The 14,300-nt window shown below is 44.4% G+C and overlaps 1 protein-coding gene across 1 annotated transcript in view; it reads right to left on the bottom strand.

Annotated features, from left to right (window-relative positions):
- VWA3B (von Willebrand factor A domain containing 3B) overlaps positions 1-14,300 on the bottom strand; it is a 252,388-nt gene that overhangs the window by 101,844 nt on the left and 136,244 nt on the right. Inside the window, exons 11-12 of the mRNA XM_082671774.1 lie at positions 10,254-10,444; positions 2,555-2,709 (exon numbers count right to left, since the gene is read on the bottom strand). Of these exons, the coding sequence (XP_082527900.1) occupies positions 2,555-2,709; positions 10,254-10,444 (346 nt within the window). The remainder of the gene's footprint in view (positions 1-2,554; positions 2,710-10,253; positions 10,445-14,300) is intronic.

Here is a 14,300-nt window from a genome sequence, read left to right as displayed (position 1 = left end):
TAAAGTAGTCACACCACAACAAAACAAAACAAAGAGGTAGAGTTAACAAGCCAATAGTGGGGATAAAATGGAATCGTAAAAAATATTCAAACCAAAGTAGGCAGAATAAGAGTAAAAAGGGAATAAAGAACAGGTGGAATGAATAGAAAACAAACAGCAAGATCTTAGGTTTAAATCCAACTAAATCAATAATCACATTAAATATAAATGATCTTAACACTCCAATGAAAAGCAGAGATTGTCAGATTGGATTAAAAATAATATCCTTACATATTCTGTTGACAAGAAGCCTATTTCAATATAAGATACATATAGGTAAAGGTAAAAGGACAGAAAAAAGAAAAATCCTGCAGGAAATAACAAAAGGAAGCCAGAGTAGCTATATTGATATTAGACAAAGCAGACTCCATAACAAAGAATATTACCAAAGATAAAAAGGGACATTTCATAACAATAAGGGAGTTGATTCATCAAAAGGACCTAACAACACTAAATGTACATGTATTGGCTAATCGAGCTTCCAATTACATGAAGAAAAAATTTTAGAACTGAAAGAAAAATTGGACAAATACACAACTATAGTTGGAGATTCTAACACCCTTCTCTCAATAATTTATAGAACAATTAAGCAGAAAATCAGTAATAATATGGAAGATTTGAATAATACTATCAACCAACTTGAGCTGAGATATTTAAAGTATACTCCACCCAACAAAAGTGGTTTTTTCTTCATATTCTGGGCCACAAAACAGATCTCAACAGATTTCTAAGAACTGAAATCATACAATATTTCTCTGTCCACAGTGAAATTAAAAGCTATCGGGAAAAATCCACAAATACTTGGGAAGTAACCCTTTGGTCAAAGAAGAAATCAAAGGGGAAATGAGAAAATGTTTTGAGATGAATGAAATGAAATACAACATATCAAAATTCGTGAGAGACAGTTAAAGCACTACTCAGAGGGAAATGTATAAAATTAAATGTTTATGTTAGAAAGGGAGGTCAAGATCAGTGATCTAAGTATCTATCTCAAAAAACTCAAACCCAGAGTAAAGAGAAAGAAGGAAATAATAAAGATAAGAGTAGAAATCAATGGCATAGAAAGGAGAAAACCCTACAGAGAAACAAAACAAAACAAAACAACAACAGTGAAACCAGAAGCCAGTTCTTTGAAAAGATTGATAGGATGGATAATCTCCAGTCAGACTTAGAAAATAAAGATGACATAAATGACCAACATCAGCTCTATGTATATTTAAAGAAATTGAATGCAGCGTTAAAAAAAAAAAAACCTTCCCACAAAGAAAAGCTCCAGGCCCAGATGGCTTCAATGGTGAATTCCATGAACATTTAAGGGGGAGATGAAGTCTTCCAGAAAATACAAGAGGAGAGAAACCTTCCCGGCAACCCTTGATACCTGGTGGGAGGAGAGGGACAAACAGACCCAGAAGCTGCCAGGTGGGGTGTCTTCCAAGCAGCTTCCTTTTCCCCAGATTTGAAATCCAAACTACTCTCCTAAGGGAGTCAATCCCAAAACCATAAGCACAGAAGACTCCAGAAGCAAGGATTACTTTTTCTGAGTAACCCGTCATCAGCTGGGTTTTGAGAAACTGGGGCTCTGCAGAGTATATACGGGGGGAGACAGGTGTCTGCAGCTTGTGGTTTATAACAGAAAACAGGGAAGGAGGGAAAAAGCTCTGATTGCAAGTGACTACTACAGGCTGGGTGCTAGCCTAAACTCATTAGACTTAGTATCTAATCTAATCCACAGAACACATCTGTAAATGGCATGATCATTCCTGCTTTATAAATGAGAAAGCTGATGCACACAGACACTGACTAACCTGCCCAGGGTCACAGAAAATAGCAGACTGGGGTTAGAATCCAGCTCTACCTGACCTTAGGGCCCATGCACCTAAATGGGCGTGGTCTTCATATTCTAGAGCATCATCTAGAGCACCTCCCTTGGCATCAGCGAGATGAAAGCGTTGAGCTAGGTCACCCCATGGAGCTGATGTTGAGGTCACAGCCTAGTACACTAGACTCTTAGGAGCATTACCATATTTTAAGAACCAGCAGGGTTGAGAGGGAGCACATGAAGTTATTTTTAGCAGATTTCTAATATGTATATATATATTATTCCATTGCATATAAATGTTTCACAACATTGTAACAGTTGCCTTGAAAGGTAATATTCAAGAGTACAGAGGACAGGTGTCATACAGTCCGCTATACACCTGAGGCCCACAGAAAATGCAAGACATTAGCAGAAGTGTTCCTTTGCCTCCTACAGTGATGCACAATCAACATGATAACTACATCTTTGTTTGCTGTTTTTCAGAGTCTGCACTGGCATCAAGGCAGCTCAGAATCTGCATCCAAACATCCCCTTTGGTTATTAACAATGAGGCCAACAGCAAACCATCAGATGGCAACCTTGATGTAACAATGCTTATTGGCCATTTCTCTTGGTTGAGCTTTACCAAGGGCTCAAGCAGACTTGAATTTCAAGAGAGACTGGATCATGCAATGTACCCTCATGCAGTACACCAACCTTCTCTGGATCCGGGCCAGGACTGCATGAATTCTCTCACTGTACCATGTGTACTTCTCCTTGGTAATGCAGACGTGGACCAAGCTCCCATCCTTCCAGGGAGCATGGACAAATCTGCTGCAGTATTTCGCATGCACTGTCTTCTTGTTGGTCTCCTAAGGAAAAGACACAGGACAGAAGCCACTCAGAAACCTTTCAAAGAAGAAAAGTCCCCAGATGGTACCTCCACCTCTGCCTTATTACACAGCTCCTAGCACTCGCTCCCACCATAAAATCATTCAACAGTTGGTTCAACCAAACTTATTACCGGGGCCTACTCCATATGGAGCCCTGCGCTGGATGTCGTGAATGATGGTCAGCAAGACATGGGCAATCCCACTTGTGCCCAGAGAAGCTAATGTTTCCAGCAGGGAGATGCTAAACACACACACAGGCACACACCAATATATACAAACACAGAGAAAGTAGCAGTGTAGAACACTAGCACCCAGTACCTGGTCCTGGGTTGAGACAGTAATGATTGGGCAAGTTCTGGCAAAGAAGAAAGAGTTCACAATGGACTAGAGGGTCAGGGAGATCTAGAGGAGGTGGGACTTAAGACACCCCAAGCATCTTTCCACTGTTACTCCCAGCGCCAAATGAAGAAAAGTAGTAAAGAACCCCATGCCACATCTAGGGTCCTTCCTGGACATACGGAACTGGCCCAAGGACAAAGTCCTCCCACAAAGAGAGCTTTCCGAAGGACTGTCTCTATCACTCACCCAACCAGTTTATAAATGCATCAAGCACCACTCCGCCAGGCCGTGTTCTAAGCACCAGGAACACAGTCCATAAAAGAAGACCAAAATCCCTGCCTTCATGGAGCTCACATGACAGGAAAAGAGCCAGATGATAAACCAATACTCATCTAGCAGGTCAGAGGATGACAAATGCTGTGGAGACAAATAAGGCAAGGAAGGAGAAGAGAGAATGCTGAGGGACAGGGGAGGGGAAGGGGCAAGTTAAAACCTAGAAGGGAAAGCCTCAAAGAGAAGATGAGCGCTTCCCTGGTGGCGCAGTGGTTGAGAGTCCGCCTGCCGATGCAGGGGACACGGGTTCGGGCCCCGGTCCGGGAAGATCCCACATGCCGCAGAGCGGCTGGGCCCGTGAGCCATGGCCGCTGAGCCTGCGCGTCCGGAGCCTGTGCTCCGCAACGGGAGAGGGGCAGCAACAGTGAGAGGCCCGCGTACCGCAAAAAAAAAAAAAGAGAGAAGATGAAATATGACTGAAACCTGAGGGAACAAAGCGTGTGGCCCTTCGGAGGTCTAGGGGGAGTCTGAGGACACATCAATGACAAAAGCCCTTAGGTAAGTGTTTGCCTAGCATGTCTGTAGACTTTTAGGAAGGGCAGTATAGCCGAAACATAGTGAGTGAGGGAAAGAGCAAGATGAAGCCAGAGAAACAGGAGGAGGAGGACCAGGAAGCAGATGCTGTGAAGCTTGCTCACTGACGGAAATGATTCTGGCTTGTCCTCTGAATGAAAAAAGGAACCATCCAAGGGCCTTAACATAAGAAGCGACACAATGTTTTTAAATTGAGATACAACTGACATTTAACATTTTATTAGTTTTAGGTGTACAACATAATGATTTGATATATGTATATACGGGGAAATGATCACCATGGTAAGTTTAGTTAACCTTCATCACCCCACAGTTACAATTTTTTTCTTATGATGAGAACTTTCCAGATCTATTCTCTTAGAAAAATGACACAATTTATACTTGTCTTACTCACAATTTAAAAGTTTCATTTCTAAACAGTTTTCGGGTTTTTTAAAAAGATAAATTTATTTATTTATGGTTGCGTTGGGTCTTCGTTGCTGTGTGCAGGCTTTAGTTTCAGTGAATGGTGCACGGGCTTCTTGTTGTGGTGGCTTGTCACGGAGCCCAGGCTCTAGGCGTGCGGGCTTCAGTATTTGTGGCACGCAGCCTCAGTAGTTGTGGCTCGCGGGCTCTAGAACGCAGGCTCGGTAGTTGTGGCACACGGGCTTAGTTGCTCCGCAGCATGTGGGATCCTCCCGGACCAGGGCTCGAACCTGTGTCCCCTGTATTGGCAGGTGGATTCTTAACCACTGCGCCACCAGGGAAGTCCCCTTTTTTCATTTTAAAGGATAACTGTGGATACTGTGCTGAGAATAGACTGTAGATAGTCAAGGGCAGAGTCAGGAGATCAGTGAGGCGGCTTGGCCCAGGGGTAGGAATAGTGAGAAGTGGCCAGATGCTGATTTACAGATATATTATGAAGGTAGAACTGACAGGATTTAATGAGAGGTCAGATGTGGGTATGAGATAAAAGAGGGGAGTCAGGAATGACTCCAGGTTTTTGGCCCAAAGAACTAAAAGAGTGGAGTGGCAATAAATTGATGGGAGGAAGATTATGGGAGAGCAGCCTTGAAGGGAAAGATGGGGATTCAGTGTTGATGTGTTAGGTTCCAGATGCCTATTAGACATCCCAGTAACATGGCAAGTAGTCCGGCAAAGGCCAGGGAAGGACTCAGGGCTGGAGATTTAAAGTTGGAAGTCACCAGCACGCACACAGTATTAAAAGCCACGGGGCCGGATGAGGTCATCCAGAGAATGAGAGCAGATAGAGAAGAGGTCCAGGGACTGCGCCTTGAGGCCCTTCGGCAGATAGAGGTTGGGAAAATGAGAACGAAATAACAAGGAAGACTGAGAAAGATTAGCCAGGATGAACTGGGGGATGGGGATTGACATTTATACACAATTGATACTATGTATAAAATAGATAACTAATGAGAACCGGCTGTGTAGCACAGGAAACTCTACTCAGTGCTCTGGGGTGACCCAAACGAGAAGGAAATCCAAAAAAGAGGGGATATATGTATACATATAGCTGATTTACTTTGCTGTACAGTAGGAACTAACACAACATTGTTAAACAACAATACTCCAATAAAAAGTTTTTTAAAAAATAAAATGTTTCATAAAATTCTCTGATTTAAAAAAAAAAAAAGGTTAGCCAGTGAGCTAGGCAGAAAAACAAGACAGTGTATTTTCTGCAAGCCAAAGAATTTCATGGAAGTAACCAACAACAGCAACTGGTGATAACAGGTCAAGTAGGAAAGAGACTGAGAATTAACCTCTGAATTTAGCAATTCAGGGATCCTCGGAGAGTGAGACCTTTGCCTCATTGGCGTATATTCAAGAGAGCACGGGAGAACTACGGGATTAGAGAAAAAGAATTTACAAAACTACTGAGGCACTGGGTTCCAAAAATGAACAGAGGAATAAGGCAAAAGAGGCAGAGCCAGAGACGAAGACGGGGGTCAAAGAATTGTATTTTTAAGATGGGAGAAGTACCGCCATGTTTTTTTATGCTGACGGGAAAGATCTAGAAATGAGGACAATAATAATGACACAGACTAGAAAGGGGGAGAATGGATGAAAGAGAGGGTAGGGGTCAGTGCACACGTGGAAGGGTTGGTTGGTGAGGACGATTCAGCCATCCTAGAAGAAACAGGGGTAGAGCGTACAGGTGCAGATGCCCCGGGGATTTGTAACGTGGAGGCGAATGTTCACGGATGTTCACTTCAGTGTTCGGTGAACTGCGAAGCAAGGTCTCCTGCTAAGAGCGGGTGGGGAGGAGGAGGTGTTGGAGGTGTGAGGAGAGAGGAGGCAGGCATCTCAGAGAACAGGAGTCAGAGTGGATTGTAAACCCCAGCAGAGTGCGGGGCAGCGGCACAAAAGATCTGCCTGAAATCAGACGTCGGGAATTTAAAGTGAAACCAGGTGGCTGTGTGTTTTTCTCCAGTTTCCTTCATCAGAGTCAACTGCACGAGTATAAGGCAGAAGGCTGGGTTTAACAAAGGTTGGGGTTTTGCCAGATGAGTGCAAGAATGTAAGGCATGGGGAGTAGCTGAGGATTATGAAAGGGACAAAGGATAGAGGACAGAGAAAAGGTCACAGAAACAACCAGCTGTATATCCCCATGGGGCTGAAAGACTGGAATTAGTGTAGTAGAGGAGATGACCTAAAAAGAGTGGGACCTTTGGAATTGATTATGTGGGTTATGATTACACAGTTATTTGCCATGACGAGGTCAAGGGTATGCCATGGCAGGATGGAAGAGAAGGAATGGAGGAGAAAGTCATTGAACAGGTCAGAGAAATGAAAGGTCTGGGTATGGGAAGGGTCATCCACAAAAAACTGACATCACTAAGGATTGAAACAGCTGGAGCCAGTGACAGCAAGCCAGAAGCTATAATCTCCAAGGATGGATGGGGGTGACCTGAGGCTCAGTGGATGTCAGATACAGAAGGTACCTTGGGTGGTACATTCTGATGACCTGGGAAGAGGGAGGGAGAATGATCAAGAAACAGCAAAGAGAAGCAAGGAGGTCACCACCCACCTCTGTGCCCACAGACCCAGGGAGAATGGGAGAGAAACTAGGGTCCTTGAGCAAGAACCCAGACAAGCAGGTGAAGGGAATATTTCAGAGTATGTGAGGCTACGGAGGGTCTGCTGATGACTTCCAGTTCCAGAGGGCACAGTGGAGAGGTTTTAGGAGTCAGTGGGGGATGGAAGAGGCTCAAAGAAGGGATGCCAGAGCCACACAGGGATGAGAATCCAGGAGTCCAGGGGTGACTGATGTAGGCAGGGTTGAAGCACATAATGGGATCAGTCCTGATGTTCTCAAGGCAGGCAGGGAGGCGAACCATGTCTCCACCGCAGTGCAAAGATGGAAGGAGAAACACATCCTCTCTCTCAGTCTCACCATGTGCTCCCTACACTGAATCCCATCACGTGGCATCTCCCAACTGTGCCCTGTGCATTTCCAAATGGAAACACACCAGACCAGAAGTTACGAGAACACAGGTGTCCGGCACCAGAGTGTCCAAATGGGAAAAGCACAGTGTTGAGAGCCCAACAGATGTGAATTCAAACCCTGCTTCTACCTGCCACGAGATCTCAGCTGAGTTGTCTAACCCCTTGGAGGCCCTGGGACTTCATTTTCTCATGTGTGATACAAGAGCACAAATATTCACCTTGCATATAAAGTGAGTAGGCATTCCATAAATGCTCCTTTCTGACTCACCATGTTTGTAATAAAGAAAACAAGGAAGGCAACATCTAGTGGGCATCTCCTAAGTGCCAGGCATCGTGCTTCTACGTGCAATTTTCAAATTTAGACTTTACACCACCCATTTTACAGATGTGCAGAGTGAGACTCAAACAGGTTAAATTATTTGCTCAACATCTCATATTTAGTAACTGGTAGAAGCAGTATTTACACCCAAGTCTTCTCATTCAACTCCGGTGTACTTTCCACCATACCACACTGCCTGGTACATAGTGAAGGCTCAATAAATATTTGTTGGAGGAATAAGTGATGAGACTAGAGTGGGTTTCTGAACATCAGGGCTGGCTTTGTGCTCAAGCAACATAAGTGGCCATGAATGCAACGTGACTTCAAGGGGTGCCCCAAGACATCAAGTTACTAGACTTTGCCTGCAAATTCCCTAATTAGAAATGCATTTTTGTCTCCTCTCCTCCCCTGCTCATCCATCTTAGAAATGCTACACAACAAGGCATTTTTCGTTGTTTATTTCTCAGTGTCTCAATTTCCTGGATCCATACCTACAAAGCAGTTTTTATAGTTAAAAGTCTAGGGGGTCCTTCCCAGTGGGAGTCTGGGGGAACCCTAAAGAATCAACCTATTTCACAGCTTCAGTTTCTTTCTACCTTATACACACATCACAGTTTTAGGTATAAATCCAGTTTCAGATACGTAGCCCCAAATACTAAAAATAAAATTGTCGGGCTCCCCTGGTGGCGCAGTGGTTGAGAGTCCGCCTGCCGATGCAGGGGACACGGGTTCATGCCCTGGTCCGGGAAGATCCCACATGCTGTGGAGTGGCTGGGCCCGTGAGCCATGGCCGCTGAGCCTGCGCGTCTGGAGCCTGTGCTCCGCAACGGGAGAGGCCACAGCAGTGAGAGGCCCGTGTACCACAAAAAAAAATAATAATAAATAATAAAATTGTCCCTTTTTCATTGGTGAACGAGGGCAGCTATACTGTACACTTCTCAACTTTTACTATATTATAATTTGTTAGTGTCAGAAGTTTGAGATAAAATTCCCCATTTATAAAGCCAAATTCTTCAAACCATCCCTGTAAAATTTCATTTAAATTTGTCAAGAAAGCAAAGGAAAAAATCAGTATTAGAGAAGACCTGTGCATACCACACTGTTGGGAGCCTGCAGTAAGCTATGTTCAAATTGACACGAATTCATATTTTAAAATATCCAGGGCCTAACGTATTTTAAAAATGAAAATTTAATTAGGTATGATTTCCTGAACTAATAACATTACTGAATAAGGTCTACAAAAGCAGAAAACGGTACTGAGGGAGGAAACCCACAAATGAGATTTCCCTGCAATGTAGCAATTACTCTGGATCCCAATATGTAAGCCAGGAAACAAGTCTTGCGTCAATTCTGCATTTTTTCTCATTCAATTTTGACATTCTCCTCCTTGCAGTTCATTGTAAACGGCAATCAGAGGGCAAAAACACAACGTCATGTGGCTAACGTGGCCCCAAAGGAAAACAGCGCTTCCTCAGGTGGACGTGTGGAACCAGTGGCCATGCAGCCTAAGAGGGAGTGTCAGAGAGACGGGGGTTTCACCTCTGTAGGATTGAGAGGTTTCGCAATGATGATCTTGACACTGAATCAGAGCCTTAGAGAATACATAAAGGGACACTGCATTTGGGAAGGACCTTGATTTCCTCTCCAAGTAGTCTCTGCTGGGCTGCTGTGACTGACATGTCTGCTCTGTGGCTTGCATTTTAGCTCTCACTTCAGTGTGTATCTGGGTTTTCACTAACTTCTAAAAGAGATTTCCCTCAGTTTTACAAATTTACAATATTCATTTTACCCTGATTTTCTGTTTCATATGGAGACACTTTTCAGTCTTTCTATAATTCTAAACTTCGGACAGTCTTCTGGGTCCTGCTCTACACACCAGTGTTTCTCCAAGTGTGGCTCCCAGATCAGCAGCTTCAGCATCCTCTGGGGATTGTTATAAATGCACTTTCCTGGGCCCGGCCTCCAACCCAGTGACTCATGCACCCTAAAGGTTAGGAGCCACTACCACAGATCATTATCCTTCCACTACGAGCCAGAGCCAGGCATTTTGAGAAGCTGTACACCTTTCAAAAGTTTACAGCATAGACCCTTACCACGCTATAACCCCTTAGAGAATATAATTTTATGTTTACTGGAAATCCAGTAAATGCTGGCTGGCAGCCACTTGAATAATGTAGCTCCAATACAGTGACGGTCCAAGAGGACCGGAGAAATGCCTGCTTTGGGGCATATTCACCAGCAGTTTCTCTCTTCCATTCAATACGGGGAAACAAAGGGCTTCTTTTTTGACCCAATGCCTGAATTTCTATAAGCACAGCTCCTGGCTTCTGTATAATGATTGTCTAATTCACTTATATCTAGAAGCCATTCTCAGACTTGAGCTCCACTCCCACAAGTAGCATTCAGAAAAGTGTAAGGCAGGGAACAGAGGGGCATCCTTCTTCAAAGGCAGCATTCATGCTGCCTTTCAACCTTGGTCCTGCCCTGGGTCCAGCCCTGGTCCTAGATGCCCCTCCCAGGGCATCCCCGTCTAGGGGTTCACTTCACTTACCGCACTGGTCTGCACCGACTCGTCCTCTGGTTTGGCTTTTATATCAACAACTCCATCAGCATGGCGGAAGGAGCAGTCAGCAATGACATCATAAAATGACAGCTTCTGGGATTTCAAACCGTATTTCTGTAGCCACTTCTCAGAGCCCCAGGCGTCCTCTGGATTCGACTCATTTTCGGCAGAGGTTGCTCCTAATTGTAGTTTTGGAATCACAATTCATCAGCCGTTCATATGACACAAGACTTTCATATGTCATCCTCAGCTTAATATTTTAAAGAAACATGTTCTTTGTTAGCTCACATTCTTTTCAGGAAGCATGCTTTCCAAAGCAGGACTGGCAGAGAATTGGTCCACAAGACTGGAAGGCAGGAATCTGCTACTTTTCATTTCATTCTTCTGCTACCTAAGTTGACTGGACCCATGCAGAGGGGGAGGTGGCTGATAGGCAAGGCAGGAGAGCATTAACCGTAGGGTCAGAAGCTCTGGGTTCAAGTCCTGGCCCCGTTACTTACTAGCTTGGGCAAGTTGCTCAAACTTGGGTGAGTCACCCCATTTAACCTCTCTGAGCTTCAGTGCAATTCTTCACCTGCAGATAGCATCTGCTTGGCCTTCCTAAGGGTGTCGAAGTGATTCAACATGAAGAGTTATGTGAAAGTGCCTGGTAACGAGGGGCGAGGGGAATCACGGACAGGAGCTCCCCTGTTAACTTGGTGAAATTATCCTGATTCAGAGCCTGGCTCTCAACTCTGCAGGCTCAAGAACCTCAGGTCAGCTCAGGCGCCTGGAGCTGTACCTATGCCTCACTTCAGGCTCACATGATCAATTACAGCAAGAAGGCCAATCGCCCAAATATCCCTAGCCTTAGGCGCATTCCCTTGGTGTTTGCCAAATCTTATCTGTACTCTCTAAGGGGGAGGAGGTGTTATGTTACCTGAGCAGAACACCGGAGAAGCCAGCTTATCATACAAACAGCAAAGTATCTATCCATGTGGCTCAAAACCCCTATGGCCACCTAAGGGAGAGTGGGGTATCTGAGGGTGGGCACAGAGGAGGCATGGTGTCTGGAGCTGGCCCGTGAGAGCTGACTGTGCCCCTTTCCCTCCTGACTCCAGGCTCAGTGGTATCGCGTGGTGAAACTGACCATGCCTGCCGGGAGCATAATACAAAATCTGAAAATCAGCAGATGCTACAAATGAGGGCTTTCTTATTCCAGAGAGAGGCCGATAACATTTGTCTGCATGAGGCCCCTGCAAGGAAGGCAGAAAGGAGCCTGAGCTCTTAGCCCCAGTGGGACCAGTAGAGCCTCTGGAGAACCAGGAGAAGGTGCTGTGCAGAGAGGTGGTTTTTAAAACGGGTACTACCACGTATCAGGTCCACCAGCCCTACAGAGTTTATTTTCACTTGGATCAGTGGTTCTCAACCCTGCACACTGGAATCCTCTGAGGAGTTTAAAAATATACTGATGCCTGGGCCCCATGCATTAGCTTCTGTTTTAACTGATCTGGACGTTGAGATTTTTCAAAGTTCCCTAGGCGATTATACTGTGCAGCCAACACTAGGGTGAGATGAAGAGAGCTTTCTAAATTATGATTCGGCGATCGCTCCATTTATGCTTCTGTCAGACAGATTCATGTTAAATTATACTTTTAATGGGAAACAAAAATATTACCCATAGTTATCCATGACTATATTTAAGGGGATATATAATTAGAATAATATTTGAAGAAATAAAACACTTGAGAGCCAATTATTTCTCAATAACACATAAAGGATCTGTCCATTAATGTTACGTATGTCCTCAAATTTTAATAGAACAGCTTTTAAATAACGCACTCTGAAACCTACTGGAGCTGGAACTTCTCAAAGAAGCTTGATTTTGGCTTTTGAACTTTAAACCAATCTGGCATCAAAAGCCCCTCTGGACACCATCCCCGATGTCAGCAGTTGGTTTCTACGTGATTCACAAAGTGTCTTTTCAATCTGCACAGGGGACTGAAATCAGAGGTTTCCCAGAGCTTCTGATCCCAAGGTTCTCCTGCAAGTTCTCCTGCATCGCAGGGAAAAAGCAAAAGGAAATTGGAGGCATTTTCGTCAGGGGGGTCAGCCTCCTTGGAGAAACCCTTTGGGTGACCATTTTTCCTCAATTATTGTTGATTACATTCTAAGCCTTTGTCTCCTCTTTACTCCTACTTTATTCTCCTCCCTCCTTTATGATCAATAGGTGTAAGCAGGAAATAAAGTTTTCATTCAATTATTTCCATAGCAACACACACACCCATCACATGCTTTGCTCTCTTTTGGGTTGCTTTCTTTTGAAAAGACAAGAGCCTTTTATCAATTATAAATTCAAGCCAATCATAAAAGAATTTCCTAAAAACACATCAAACAAATTCTAAGAAGGGATTTTTAAAGAGCCAGAGACTAAGTTTTGACTGTAGCTTCACCCAGGACCAGGCAGTGCAGTCACCCTGAGGGTATGATTCAGGCTCCCAATTACCCTCTGAAAAGGGGTTGGAGGAAGACCCCAAAGCAACTTGAACTTCATAAAGGAAAGGAGGGGCAGCCAAGCATACAAAACCAAAGAGCATAGGTGCCCCAAAGCTGAAGAAAGGAGAGAAAGGGTGAAATCTTTTCACTTTCAGTGCTAATTACACCACCCCCATCTGAGCCTCATTTTCCCATGGAGAGGAGAGGAGTGGCGAGGGAGTCATCCATTCATTACAAGTCACTAAGGGGTCCTTCCCTTTCCCCTGCAGTTGTCTTAATTAAATGTGCCACATAAATTCTCACCTATGGAGCCAAGGATAATACCTTTATGTATGATAGAGATGTGACCTCACAGTGCATCCTAGATTCTCTCTAATCCATGGGCAGATCACATCCATGTCACAGGATAACTTACCTGCCACCCGGCCCCTGTCCTACTTATCAATCTCAGAACATTTTTCAAGGAGTAAGACCTACCGGCCAGTGCTTTCGAAACATCACGGCTACAGCCAGGGCCACGGCAAAGAGACAAACTGGACACAGTCCATCAGTGCCCACTCCTCCTCTAGAGGCTCACAGCCATCAAGGACTTAGAGTCACCATAACTACCCTCCCCTTGGCGATGGTTAATCTTATGTGTCAACTTAGCCGAGCCACACTACCCAGATATCTGACAAACATTATTCTAGATGTTTCTATGAAGGTATTTTAAAAGTGAGATTAACATTTAAATTAGCAGACTCTGAGTAAAGCAGATAATCCCCCGTATTGTGAGTGGGCATCTCCACTCAGCTGAAGCCTTAGTAGAAGACAGACTGACGTCCCCTGAGGAAGAGGGAATTCTGCTTTTAGACCCAAACTGCAATACCAGCTCTCCCCTGGGTCTCCAGCCTGCTGGCCTGCCCTGCAGATTTTGGACATGCTGGCTTCCACAGTCATGTGAGCTAATTCCTTAAATCTCTCTCTCTATACACACATGTATACATACACATACACACACACACACACACACACACACACTTAAATATACACATATCCTATTGGTTTTGTGTCTCTGAAGAACCATGACTAAGAGGCCCATCCTCCTCCACTGAAAGTTACTTGTCCAGCACCTCATTCCTGCCGTGGCCCATGTGCCTTTCAAGGGAACAGTCAGCTAATGACTAAACTACAGCTCTAGATCTGGAACCAACCTCACAGAGCATCAAGTTCAATGTTTCCCACAGTGTGTTCCACAGACTCTACTTCTACTGCATGTCAGTGGCTATTACTCAGAAAGAGGGTTCCTTAGCAAAAAGTTTGGAGAGCTTGAAAATAAACAGTTTCAACAGGTTTTTCAATGAAGGGCTTGTCAAAGCCTTTGTTGTAGGAATCAGCAGTGGGGTCTCACCATGAGCAGAGGCATGCATAGTATTTCCTAAAGGCATTTAGTCTAAGCCCTTTCTCCACAGAACATTTTGTAGGGCTTTTATTTGATAGATCACAGCTTGGTACACACTGTCCAACATCCCTGTTATCACAAGTGTCATGAGACAGTAAACCAGCCCTTGGCTACCATGT

The sequence above is a fragment of the Grampus griseus genome (genome assembly GCF_964374135.1).
Source record: "Grampus griseus genome assembly, chromosome: 15".
Classification (NCBI taxonomy): Eukaryota; Metazoa; Chordata; class Mammalia; order Artiodactyla; family Delphinidae; genus Grampus; species Grampus griseus.
This window is presented reverse-complemented; position numbering and strand designations above follow the sequence as displayed.